Source organism: Eucyclogobius newberryi, unplaced genomic scaffold (genome assembly GCF_026437365.1).
Source record: "Eucyclogobius newberryi isolate DKJ021-1_F unplaced genomic scaffold, fEucNew1.0.hap1 SCAF_89, whole genome shotgun sequence".
NCBI lineage: Eukaryota > Metazoa > Chordata > Actinopteri > Gobiiformes > Gobiidae > Eucyclogobius > Eucyclogobius newberryi.
Genome location: NW_027316531.1, coordinates 1 through 13,085, shown reverse-complemented (window position 1 = coordinate 13,085; position 13,085 = coordinate 1). Strand labels below are relative to the sequence as shown.

Below are 13,085 nucleotides of genomic sequence, written 5' to 3'. Positions count from 1 at the left end.
AGGACAGGTATCATTTCGCTTTGTGTTTTAGCACTGAAGTGTTTTAAAGAAGTGAAGAAGATGATTTTGTACCATCTTTTTGAAGGATGACGTGTTGATTCTCCTTTGTGTCCAGGGAGTCTGCAGATTTGGTATCATCTGAAGAAGAGCATACATCCAGATGTGCTCAGTCCCGGCTCTCGTAATTTAGCAGACGGGCGACTTCACAGGATCCGCATGCACAGAGTCAGCAGCAATGTTTACGTACAGGTGGGAAAAAACTCATAAGATGTGGATAACAGTTATTCATAACTGAGTTCAATTTTTCACTGCAAAAACACCTGAGTGAAATGGACAAGCTCATCGAAGCTATTTGGTTAGTCAGGGATCCATCATAATTAAAGCCACACTGTGTATAATTTCAGCCTAAAAGTACACTTAACTAAGCACAATGACTTAATTACAGGAAGTACTAAAAAAACGCTCTTACTTCCTCAAATGTTCCACAGAATGTCACAAAGCTGAAGTATCTCCATGGAGAATGTTCTAAAGTCTGACGCCGTGCTGCTTTCATTAGATGGACCGTGTGGCACACTCGTTAATCCCTCACACTCGTTACACGTTGTGTAATCCCTCATTCATTTTCATCGGAGTGTTCCATTGTTGTAGTCACCTGGACACTGCTTTTGAAAAACAAGACATTTCATCTTTCATCCAGATTGAGAATGACTTTTGGAAGAAAGGCGAAATGTCTTTTTTTTTTTTTTTCAAACCCATGTCCAGATGGGCCTTGGGCCTCCTTTCTATGAGGAGTTTGCATTATTCTCCCCGTGTCTGAATGAGTTTCCTCTGGGCACTCCGGGTTCACCCATCAACCCCAGATTAAATCCTCCTGCTGTGGTAGTTCTGACCAAACCTAGCACAAGATCTGGAGATGAGTCCCGAGCGCTGTCCTGTGATGACCACTGCTCCTGAGGACATGCCCCAGCAGCATTGAAGGATGGGTCAAATGCAGAGGACAGATTTCCCCGTAAAGACAATAAAGTGTACCTTAACCTCAACCTAACCAAGCCTCGCTCAGTATTTATTTGTTGGATATCTTATCTGTGTGTTATTACACCGATGACTATGAAGATGATGAACACTGTTATTAGAATAAACAGCTCAGCCAGACATCGGAATTCTTAAAGTAGTCAAAGAAAGGCTGGTGTCTGATCAGCCAGTTTAGCTTTGGTGTATTTGAAATGATTTAAAACCAAAATTATACAAAGCCATTTGAAGGCTCTGACTATTTAAAATGTCATGTTTTATTTTTACCGCTGATTTAGCAACGACAGGAGGAAACTATAATTATTCCACAGCACTGTGAAATGCTACACACATTTCAATGATATAAAAAACATAAAGTATATGCATAGTAAAATGTAATGAGGAAAACTCTGAGTCACATATTGAATTATATCATATCTTGCAACAAAACCCATCCCACCTGTTTACAGTTTCTGGCGTGTTATCCAAACGGCATAAATAGCAGTTAAATGAATTGTATGCAAGCTGGGTCGAAATCAATTTCTCACTGAAATGAAATCTATTCCTTGCTGCCACGAGAGCTGATTTATAGGTGTTACCGTGGCCAGCGCTTATTAAGCATCAGCGCATGTAATCACTCCGTGCTTTATTGCGGGTCGTCGTGTCAAGTGATGCATCAGGGGCCGGTGTGAGATGGTCTAAATCACTTAATGGCTAACTGCGGGAGGATATGTTTTCGCCATCAACACAATTCCTAATCTATAGCGTCTCGGAAATGCCGCGGCAGCTGTTATCTCGGTGTGCGTTTCTTGTAACCAACTTGTTATTTGATTTCAACCAGATCGACCAGGACGTGCACAGAAAGTACACGCTGTCATCTGATGCAGAGCTGCTCCTAATCAGATCCCTGACATTGGGCAAAGTCATCAGTAAGTTCTCCTATTACCACCGGCGTGAAGTATTGGTAATTTCCTGTCTCCGTGTATCTGTATATCTGTGTCCTCAATCTGAGCAGGACAGGAGGCCTTCAGCGAGGACGTGCGGCAGGCGGCGTCCAGAGGGTTTGTGGGCTGTCTATCTTCGGTCCAGTTCAATCACGTGGCGCCGCTAAAGGCAGCGCTGACCAACAGAGGAAGCTCACTGGTCACAATCAGAGGTCCGCTGGTGCAGTCCAACTGTGGTGTACTGGCAGATTCAGCGTCTCATATAATGACAGGTGCAATACAAAATGATGTCTTATTCGTGTTTATTCTCATTTACGTTTGCTCTTAATGGCGTACTGGGGTCATCTCTGTTCTAATGCACATTCATTTAGTTCACATAGGCCAGTTCGTTAGCCCCGTTCACACATAGTTCCCAGTAAATTCCCAGGTGCAGATTCCCAGAACATTGCCTGCTCTGCTCTGTTCACACCTAACTTGGCATTTGTCACTCTGCATTCTATCACTTTGGCAATTTCTGACAATTCTCTGGCATTTTTTTACACACATAAGGCTTCCCTGCATCATTCCTGGTAATTTTAGGTCTTTATCAGCGAAATTGCCGGGGAAAAAATGCTGGGAAATCAGTCCCTGCGCTGGTAAAGTGCTGGGTAAATTCAATAACAATGTATTTTCACAAGGGAGAGGCAGGGGGAGTTCTATTGTTAAAGTGACTTAGTTCTGCTTTTACAGCCTTTTTACACTCTTCATACAATTGCTTCACGATTTTAAATTTGCCTGTGAATGAATCATATTTACTGAGCACCTGAGTCATTCATAAACCCTCGTTATTTGTTTTATTGTTGCGTCTGTGGTTGCCATTTGATCACTTTTAGATGGTCTTCCTCAAGCCCCACCCAGCAACACTCCTGATTATGGTAAAAAATGTGACTCCTATTGTTAAAACCGGCCTGCATTGCACTAATACTTCAGCATTAGATTCATTTAAAGCGGACATGTCTCCTCCACCGTGTAATAGTAGTTTGGCAGCAGCTAACTACACAAGCACTTAAGACGAGAGTGGTCTGCTGGCTCCGCTCCCTCTCCTCTCGCCCAAAGCTGCTGTGTGCCACTGCTCTTGGTTTGTTTAGCATTTCAAAGGCTGACCTCCGCCTGGCGTCCACCTGTGGGCACACACCAGCCTGACTAATGGATGCTGCTCCCTGCTCTTAGCCCCTGTTTCCAAGTGCTGCTCTGAGACCACACTTATCACACATATTAGTCCATTAGATTATACCTTTTCAACTCATTATGGCCATGTTCCTGTCATTTAATTCCTGTTAAAGACAAGATCGATCAATTACCTGCTCCAGTCCAGCTACATGTTATAACTGTAATGGAGAAAACCAAAGGTGACTTTCTTGTTCAAGGATTTTAAAAAATGTAATGTCACCACCCAATGTATAGTATATTTGAGTCATTCACAAATCCAAAAAAGTGGATGTTGTAGGAGGAGTATCCAGCTTTAAAATATACTGTTGTTTTCAGACAACAGCCTGACATCAAACCCCTGATTAAACTCTTAGATTATTCTAAAACTGTTCAGGAACGATCTAATTTTGTTCTGGTAATGGGATTTTTTAGTATTGATATTTGTTCTGATGCTAAAACTAGTATCAGAACAAATATCAATCGACACATCCATAATTCAACACAAGCAAACGTAACGTTTTCTGTCAAAATTTCCGTCAAGCTTTTATTCAACACATATTTAAACTATGTATGTCAGCAAAATTGTTAAATTGAATGAATAGAAATGAAGGTTTTTTTGTGATTTTAATGCATTCTTTTCCTGTTGTATAAAGCACTTGGAATTACGAATCGCTCTTCAAATAAACTTGCCTAAACTAAACTGCAAAACTATTAAACAAAGCATTTTTATCTCTTCTCCTTATAGTGCACTGTATCACTGGAGTTCTTTGGCAGTGAACTTTTGCTGCCTATAAAAATAAGCACGAAAACAATGAACGCACCAGGCCCTATCTTCTCCCTTCATAAAACGCTCTTTATTCTGATCCACTCAATTCAAATCCATACTTCATTACCCTCCTCCTCGAAAGGCTTTACTGCAGGTCAGACGCGGATGAATTTTGTGGACCGACATTTATATTGAGGATAAAACTCTGAATTTATAGAACGTAATTTTAGAAGTGCTAAAGGAATACAAATTTGCTTTCAAACAAGACAGAAGCTTAAGTTAAATTGATTGTGTCTTGTGCCTATATAAGATGTTAATGAAGTGCTGTGTTTCTGTTTGACTTAGATCAAGGCGCTGCCAATAAAGGAGAGATGCAGAATGGTAATGGCACCCAGAAGGATTTGGCAGTAATAGCAGGTTTGTTTTTGCTTTACTGATTTTCACTTTATTTTGCACACTAATTGAAATTGTATGTTGTTTGTCAATCCCATTATTAATTTCACTTCCATGTCATTCTCACCTCATCTCCATTACAGACACATGAACAATTCTGTTTGGTTTTAAGTGAGTGCTAATCTTTTAAAGGCAACGTGTCTGCTTTGGAAATGAAGAATTGGCAATGGCTTTAAAATGATTACCTTTATACTTTTCGGGCTATAGCGTGCTCCTGAATAAAAGCCGCTCCAACAAAAAAGATAAATTATACAAATACGGCTGCACCTGTCAATCACCCGCAGGTGCCCACATTGTAACATGAGATATTAACACTTATAGTACATGGTAGTACACAGTAGTGTGCTATATGTACACCCGTTGTCTTTTGAACCAGGGCACCTTGGCTCAACCGCTCGCTAAATTTACTTCCTCTATGAATATGAGTCTGATTGTAATAAAACACACAGCATTTTGAAGCTTAAAATACAGAACAGGACGTCTCCCCTGGACAGTGACCACTGTCCACTGACGTCTTCGAAAGTCTGTCAAATGCTTGGGCTTCCTGCTAGAGTGCCTCCCAGTGGACATGGCCGAGTGGGGGAAAGTTAGCGGCTTTAAGTCTGAAAAGTACAGTAATATTGTTTTTATTATAGTGCCTCATTGTACTACCAGAGAGTTGTAGTGGATCAGGCTTGACTGACAAAACTAATGGTTGCATTGAAAGGCGCAAATGATTAAATGGGCTGTACCTAATTCTTTTTTTATTTAAGTTAATAAAGTTAAATTTTATTCTATTTACAATCTATATAGTGAAAGCGTGTGCATTGTGCGCTCTTTGCATCTCATTATAGAGCGTTTTATTCTCCATGAAGCAGGAAGTGGGCTGTTAGCATGCTAGTTGTTTTTAGCTTTACCTGGCCCCATCATGGTGATTATCGTGCCGATTATCATCATGATGATCTGTTCTTCACGTTTTTAAGACAGTTCAAATCTGGTACAGCACCTTTAATGAAAGATAAAACATGTGGTGGGCAATTGTTCGATTTCAGAATAATGTGCATGTTTACAGTATATTTGTTTTATAATCAATTGGTGATATCAAGACTATTATCAACAGCATTTTAACATAAACTGGCCCTTCATCAATAGACTGTGATATATTACTTTGGACTTATCCTGCTTGCAATCCAACAAACTAAACCATTTTGAAGAGCGTTGCTTTATGAGAGACGTAAAAAAAATTATAGTTTGGCTTTTTTGCACTACATTGGCTATTGGCCTCATGGAAGCCTCTTTACTCTGTTAATGGCCCATAGTGTCAAAAGACATAAAGTCATGAAAGCACATCTCTACAAACCTCTATGTACCATATACACACTTCCCCCTGTGCGTCTCTGAGGACCACAATCCATTCCCTAACCTCACATGTGGTGCGCCATCTTTCACACCCTTTAATGCATTTTTCCTGCTGTTTGCCAGGGGTGGTCACGGCCATTGTCTTCATTGCCGGATGCGCCTTAGCAGTGGTCACCCGCCTCTTGTATCAGCAGAGGAGAGCCCAAAGTAGCATCAAGGAGGAGCATAGACACACCGTGTATACAGACTACACCTCTACAGAGACACACCTTCACCCCTCAGTACGGGACAGCATGAAGGAGTACTACATATGACTCCAGGATCCACTGAAATACCTCGAGAACGGACCCACAGGTGGATGCTACGTGCCTGACGCATCCAATGAGACGAAATATACTTTTACTTTGTGCCCTGCGAATCACACAGGAACAATGCACAAGTATGTGGCCTCCAATTTTGTAAAGCCCAATAGGAAGGACGGGGCGGAGTCTCTACTGCTCTGAGGTACACCGGATGTTGGGGAAAAAAACTGCTTTATGGTTGCTGTCATTTTGAAACGTTGTTACCAGGACGATGAATGTTAGAAGATGTTGCACCAAACAGGCATAACATTATGAGCACAATTTGGTTCATTTTGTTCAGTGAATATGCACATATGGAAATCCATTTAACAAAGATCTACACTCTGTAGGTTTACAAAAACTATAAGTTGCCTAGTCCAATTTAAATCGATTGTCCAAAGTCGGTGTAATCTCGGGCATGTCGATCGAGGTGCTGTGGATCTATTCTCCCAAATCCACGAGGTGTAAATGGTCCCAACCTCTTCTAGTCCGTAATGCCCCTGCATGTAAACAGTGCAGTCCAATAAAGACAAGAGGAATTCAACTGTATGAAGTAAGAATCAGCCACAAAAACATTAGATTTATTGTATTGTAGAAAAAGGTTCAGTTGTAGTCATCTGGACTCAGTTAGTCTTTTCTACAACTGAACCTTTTTCTACAATGGAACACTCCTGGACGAATGAGGGACTACACCGACATAGATGTATTGTACTCACTTGTTTTAGATTAGCAGAGATGACAAACTCCAGACTAGCACGTGAAGTTTTCTTTTGATCCGCTACGTTAAAATGAAAGTCAAACACTCCACGTAAAAGAATGGTTGACAGAGGTGTAGTTATATGTAGCATCTCCGTTTTTATTGGCAATTGTACCTGCAACGTTTTGGAGCTAAAGCTAAATTACTAGTCGACCGTAAACGTCCCTCAGCCCAATTCACACCTTTTTGTTTCTTTTTGCTTCACGTAAACTGGGACAGGTTTTGGGTAAAAGACCATTGCAATTGACCAACTAATTATTCACGTAGAGGTATTCACTTCATCTATGTGTCCTCATAATGTTGTGCCTTATGCGATGCGAACAAAAATGCACCCATGCCTATTTGAATGTGCACAAATCTAATGTTGTGTTTGAATTCCGTGCTGATTTCCATTTTTCCAAAGCTGGGTTACAAGTCAGGATATATACTCTAGACCAAGTGTAATGATGGTTGTAAAAAGAGAGCTGGAAGAATAGGGGCTGAAACTGCCTTTACTGAGTGCCTGAAATGCATAAAAGTTTTTACTTACAACTTTTTTTTTTTATTTATTGGTGTGATCTGCGCAAAGGCAGGTCCAATTTACATATAGAGAAGCTTTATTGTCATTCTGTCGTGCGTCCCACACAGCATCCAAACAAGGAATTAGAATTTTCCAACCGTGGATGACATCTGCCCATCGAGCATCAGCCGTGGTTCTCTCTGATATCTCCTCCGACAGACAGTTTTTACTGCGTTGTGCAAGAAGCATGGGGGGAAATGTGTTGACTGAAGAAAAAGAAAAAGCTTTTATCTGACCTACCATTTCCAAACATACAATTACACAAGTTAGAATTTTGTGGTTAAGGTTGTGTGAAATGTCGACGTGAAACTGTTTTGGCTTAATACATTTATTGAAAATTAAAATAAGACATTTTTTTGTGAACTAAATGCTTGAACTATGTTGGAAATAACAGACATTCATCCCTATGTGTGTTAGAAGTTAGTTATTCAGATATTAGACAATGCATTTAGACTTCTTTTAAACGTGTTATTGAAAACCTGAAATACTGCTTGTCAAAAAAAGAGACTAGATTAAACTAACTGACTTTATTTCTATAATTTTCAAAAAAGAATTTCTTGCTATTCTCCAAAAACACAATCCTTTCATGCATTTTGTGTCATTTGAGTTCTATTGCAATACGATGAACACAAAACCAATACAACCTACGCAAGCTCAGCAAAGGCTCCTACAGTCTTTAACTGCAGTCATCGACCTTGCCTTACTGTCTGAAGTGGTGCAATAGAAATATGAATCAAATATAGAAATCAAGACTGCAACAAGACACCAAAAGTATGCACCGTGTACTTTCGATAGCATTCCTTTAAGAATCTCTGATCTGAATATATGTTTTAGTCATTTCATTCTTATTTCCATTCGAGCATACCTTTATTCTGTAATCATGTGGAATACTATACCCCTGTGATATGTAGAGGCATATCAGCCCATAACGATGATTATTGTGTTCTTTAAGGGTGAGAGCTCAGAAAATGTCTGTTTTCCCTTAGCCCCTGTGCCCGCCTACGCCCTGTACTGTGGTTCTTTGTTAGTTATGTTTGTTTGTTCTTGTGGTTTTGTTTGTTTCGACAAAGTGATGCACATAGGTTCACCACTGTCACATGGCCATTTTTTAACAAATGACAAAAAAATCTGCTGCTTGCTACTGTGACCTGTCGCTATGAAGAGGCGGAGCCAACATGGATGTGATGATGCTCAGAATGTCATAGCGTTAAGGGACCGGGGAGAATTGGATGGATTACTTTCTGTTATTAAGTCGTTTTAGGTCAATATTGTGGGTTACAATGAGCAAGATATAAAATAATGATCTATGTGTGACATGAATACCAGGAAAAAACATGATATGTCTTCTTTAAAGTGGCGTGACCAGACGTTTTCATCATAATCCAGTTACTTGATGAAAAGTGCAAAAGATTTATTTCAATATTGTCATGAATTTTCATCATAACTTTGGCAGTGTGCTACAGAAGTGGACAGACAACAGTGGATCCCACACACGGACATAAAATATCGTGGATTTGAACCTCTCCAGCGCATGTCCCTTTTCTGACAGCGGATTGTTACTATCTCTGAATGAACTTACCTCTTGAGTGTTTTAGCTGTACTGAAATGGGTAATAATGTGGTGGTACTTCTCAATGATTTGTATAGCTGCAGTTTTATTAAGGATATATTGTATAGATGTATAATTTATTAATAAAAGGGAACATTGTTTATCTGCTTGTCATGATTTCAGTAGCTTATCAAATTTAAACTATTGTGATTTATTACAAGAAATGTTAACTTTCAGTGTGTTTGTTCCGGCTGCACTATGAAGAGACTTTTATACAATGCCATCAAAACATGGAAATGATATAATTCTGTCAGGAGACACATACATTGAAGATTAATAATTGTTTTTTCAGATGTAACCTTCTAGTGAAACTTAATTTCCACCCTATGCAGAATATTCTACCAAGAAAAAAACAAACACAAACACCATGCTTCAAAATGTGATAAAAATATAGCTCATATTTTATAATACCACATTAATATGAGGAAATGGCATTGAGGAATCCTTCTATGTCATCAATACAATAATCCATCCAAAATGTTGAGACATATTTTTCTAAATTTTATTTAAAAAAATGAAGGTGTTGTCATCTATTTTTTACCCTCCAATAATGATGATGATTGAGTTAATTAGACAAGCTTTGCTCCTTGTTTACAGGATGGCTGCTTGTTATTACTGCTGCTTATTTAAATCATAAATGAAATATTGCACCGTGTCATATGCACTTTAATGAGTCAATTATAATTTGAAATATTTTTGGGTGATGTAATCATGCAAATGGAATCAACAAATAAACCCAAAACACTGTTCGAAAACTGCTAGAATCAATGCTTCTTCTAAGATGATGTGTAATCCTTAAACAACCCACTTTAGTCGTCTCCAAAAACCAGCACAAGTCTGAAAAGCCGACACGAGGCCGTTCACCTGTGCTGGTGGAAAATGGCTCAGTAAAGTTCTGAGCGCGGCGGTGGTGGTTGCATTCACAATCAGGTTTTATTGGCTCGCTGTGTGATTCTCTTCTGCTTTACTCAATCAGGTTTGGTTTATACAAGCGAATGCCAATTTACACATTGTATTACTGAAGCCTCTGACTGATGATTTAACGATGGGGTAAGGTTACAGTAAATGACATTCATTATTGTGCAGAAGCAGAGGGGATGAGGCTCTACAATGTGATGGATAATTAGGAGCTATACGCAACAGGTAATATTGGAGAATACACAAGGGACTGCACCCGGGATAATGGCACACACACACACACACACGCACGCACACACACACACGCACGCACACACACACGCACGCACACACACACACACACACACACGCACGCACGCACACACACACACACACACACGCACACACGCACACACGCACACACACACACACACACGCACGCACGCACACACACACACACACACGCACGCACGCACGCACACACACACACACACACACACACACGCACACACACACGCACGCACGCACGCACGCACACACACACACACACACACACACACACACACACACACAGGTTTATAAATGGGTCGTAAAAAGACTATGATCATGCTTGTTTACATGTCCTATATACGCCAGCTATTTCACATGGAGCTGCATGTCACCTGTCATTAATGATACCAGCTAACTATAGACGCAATGTCAAACCATGTTTTCTGGATTTTATTGTGGAAAAAATAACACAGAGGAGGAAATGTTCAAGACAAAAACTAAAAAAGTTGACATTGTAGAGAAATGTGTCCTCTGCATTCGACCCATCCTTCAGTGTCACTAGGGCGACCTGTCAGGAGCAGTGGCCGTTACAGTCCGGATATTAGGGTCGGTTAGGACTGTAGCTGGAGGATTTTTACCCATTGCATCTAGCATTTTACTGCAACACACTATCACACTATCGTCTCCATGGTTTCATACAAAAACCTGCAGAACCCTTAATACATATTCTTGTTAATTGCTCTTATCTTAAACTTTTCTTAAAGCAGTAGCAGTAGTAAGTGATAAAATGATAAAAAGGAGACATCGTGAACTCTGTAGGGTCTTTGTGGTCTGGTCCTTGTTTTCACGTCTGTTGTCTGTTTAAATGTGAGTGTCAATCTGAGCGTGCGCTGGCTCATATGTGAGCCACAGTCCGCTCTGACCCGCAGCAGTTATGAGCCGAGCTGTTTCAATCCCATTTTCATTATCACCTTCATTTTCATTCACTTGTTTATTATGGATTGAAATGTTTGTCTTTGGGCTATTTCTGTGAGTCTACAATATTTACTAAAAGTATTAATCGATTGAAAATACATCGTTATCAGCGACCAACCACGGATGCTGCTGGGTCCAAACTAAGGTTAAGAGTCTGAGACAAAAAAACATGACTTTGAGACAAAAAACAGGCTATTTTATTATTCAAGTAAATTTACCGAAATAATTGTTTAAAAAGTGAGTGAAACTTTTTGATTTACCACACACCACCCCTATACAGTACATGTTGTTTGCGCACAACTGGTGTGAACGGTAGAAAAGTGATAGAAAAGTGGTAGAAAAGTGGTAGAAAAGTGGTAGAAAAGTGGTAGAAAAGTGGTAGAACAGCGCATTTTTCAGTGTGACACTTTTAGAGACTGTTAAGTGGCTTGGGTCATTTATAATCAAGCCAGAAATACAAAGGTCACACCAAATGACAAGGAAGTAACTGTTGGTAGTAATTGAATTAAGTAGGACACTTAGCCATCAGTTCGTTTACAAGAACATTTATTTCAAACATAAAATTATTTGGCAAATGCAGGGTTTACTTGAAGAGTAGGTCTATCACAGTGGTTCTCCTGTATTTCAGAATCACAAAAAAACACCAAACACCAACAAAATGAAGAAGAATCAAGAATCAAGAATTTTGTAGAACAATTGTATAGAACAATAAGTAATTCTAATAGCAAATTATTTCAAATAGGGCATGCAAAATGTTTAAAAGTTTACATACAAATTGACTAATAAAATAAGTAACTGTTTGGTCTTCCATCAGGTCTAAATCAGATCTATAACAGGACTATTCGAGTTCTGAACTAGGGCTAAACCAGGACTAAAATAGGATTACACAATTACTATATATGAACATGGACAAGGGACTAAAATGTGGATTAAAGTGACTCTAAATGTACCAAATATTACCAGCAGAAGGAGCTCAGAACTGCAACTACAGTTTGAGAACCAATGATCTATTAAGTAATGATATATTTTACAACATAGATACAAAACCAGCTCCAGCAAATGACCTCTTTGTAAAACCACACCGTATCATTTAACATTTCATTTTCAGAACTTATCTTTTCCAGCCTCATACACAAAACTAAATACATCATTTGTGGATTTGTTGAAATTTTCTTAAGACTTAATCTCCAACCCCCATCTGTGCTTCAGGACACAGCGTAACACATAATTAATTGCACCAATTCAACTCAATGGGACAGAAATCACCCACGCAGTCTGATATATATCCCATTTAGCAACTGTTGCTCCCCATGTGGAGCATCTAAATGTCTTTTTACCATCACAGGCATCGTCTGACAAACCAGCTCCAGAATCATCTGATCTCCATAAGTATTACATCATCCTCTTCCAGACCACCTACACAGTCCAAAGGATATGCACTGGATTAACATTACAACAGGAATATAATATATACTAATAATAACAAATATTACTGTTAATGAGATGTTACCATTACTTATAGGACAATATGTATTTGAACTCACATGAAGCTTCCAAACTCAGAAACATATATACATTCAATTAGATCACACGTAAGTATATGGGAGAGGGAGGATTGATTTCTGAGAGAAGGGCCAAGTCACTATTGTAAAGGATACATTTAATCAGTATAGATGTACTATTAGGACTCTGTATAACAATAGGGGGGAAATACACACAGAAAAACGTATTCCTGCCTCCCAACAACCCTAACTCTAAATATCTACATCGTGTGGTCAAGTCATTCTCACTCGAAACAGGCTGTTCTCACACTTCTGTTCAGCTTGGACTACACATAAGCTGCTTCTGCTGATCTTATCCGTGTTCATTCATTGCATTGAGGTCTGTAGCGATCGATAATGTAATAACGGCCAATAGCACACAGGTGATCATTTTAGCCAATATAATAGAAAGGTTATGTAATAACAGGCCAAAAACATAA

At 39.4% G+C, this 13,085-nt stretch overlaps 1 protein-coding gene across 1 annotated transcript in view; it reads left to right on the top strand.

The window, feature by feature from the left end:
* The window catches only part of LOC140353317 (contactin-associated protein-like 5), a 99,456-nt gene extending 92,878 nt beyond the window's left edge, over nucleotides 1-6,578 (top strand). Inside the window, exons 20-24 of the mRNA XM_072437816.1 lie at nucleotides 116-249; nucleotides 1,850-1,937; nucleotides 2,024-2,224; nucleotides 4,252-4,323; nucleotides 5,821-6,578. Of these exons, the coding sequence (XP_072293917.1) occupies nucleotides 116-249; nucleotides 1,850-1,937; nucleotides 2,024-2,224; nucleotides 4,252-4,323; nucleotides 5,821-6,011 (686 nt within the window). The 3' untranslated portion in view covers nucleotides 6,012-6,578. The remainder of the gene's footprint in view (nucleotides 1-115; nucleotides 250-1,849; nucleotides 1,938-2,023; nucleotides 2,225-4,251; nucleotides 4,324-5,820) is intronic.
* Nucleotides 6,579-13,085: the final 6,507 nt, after the last annotated feature.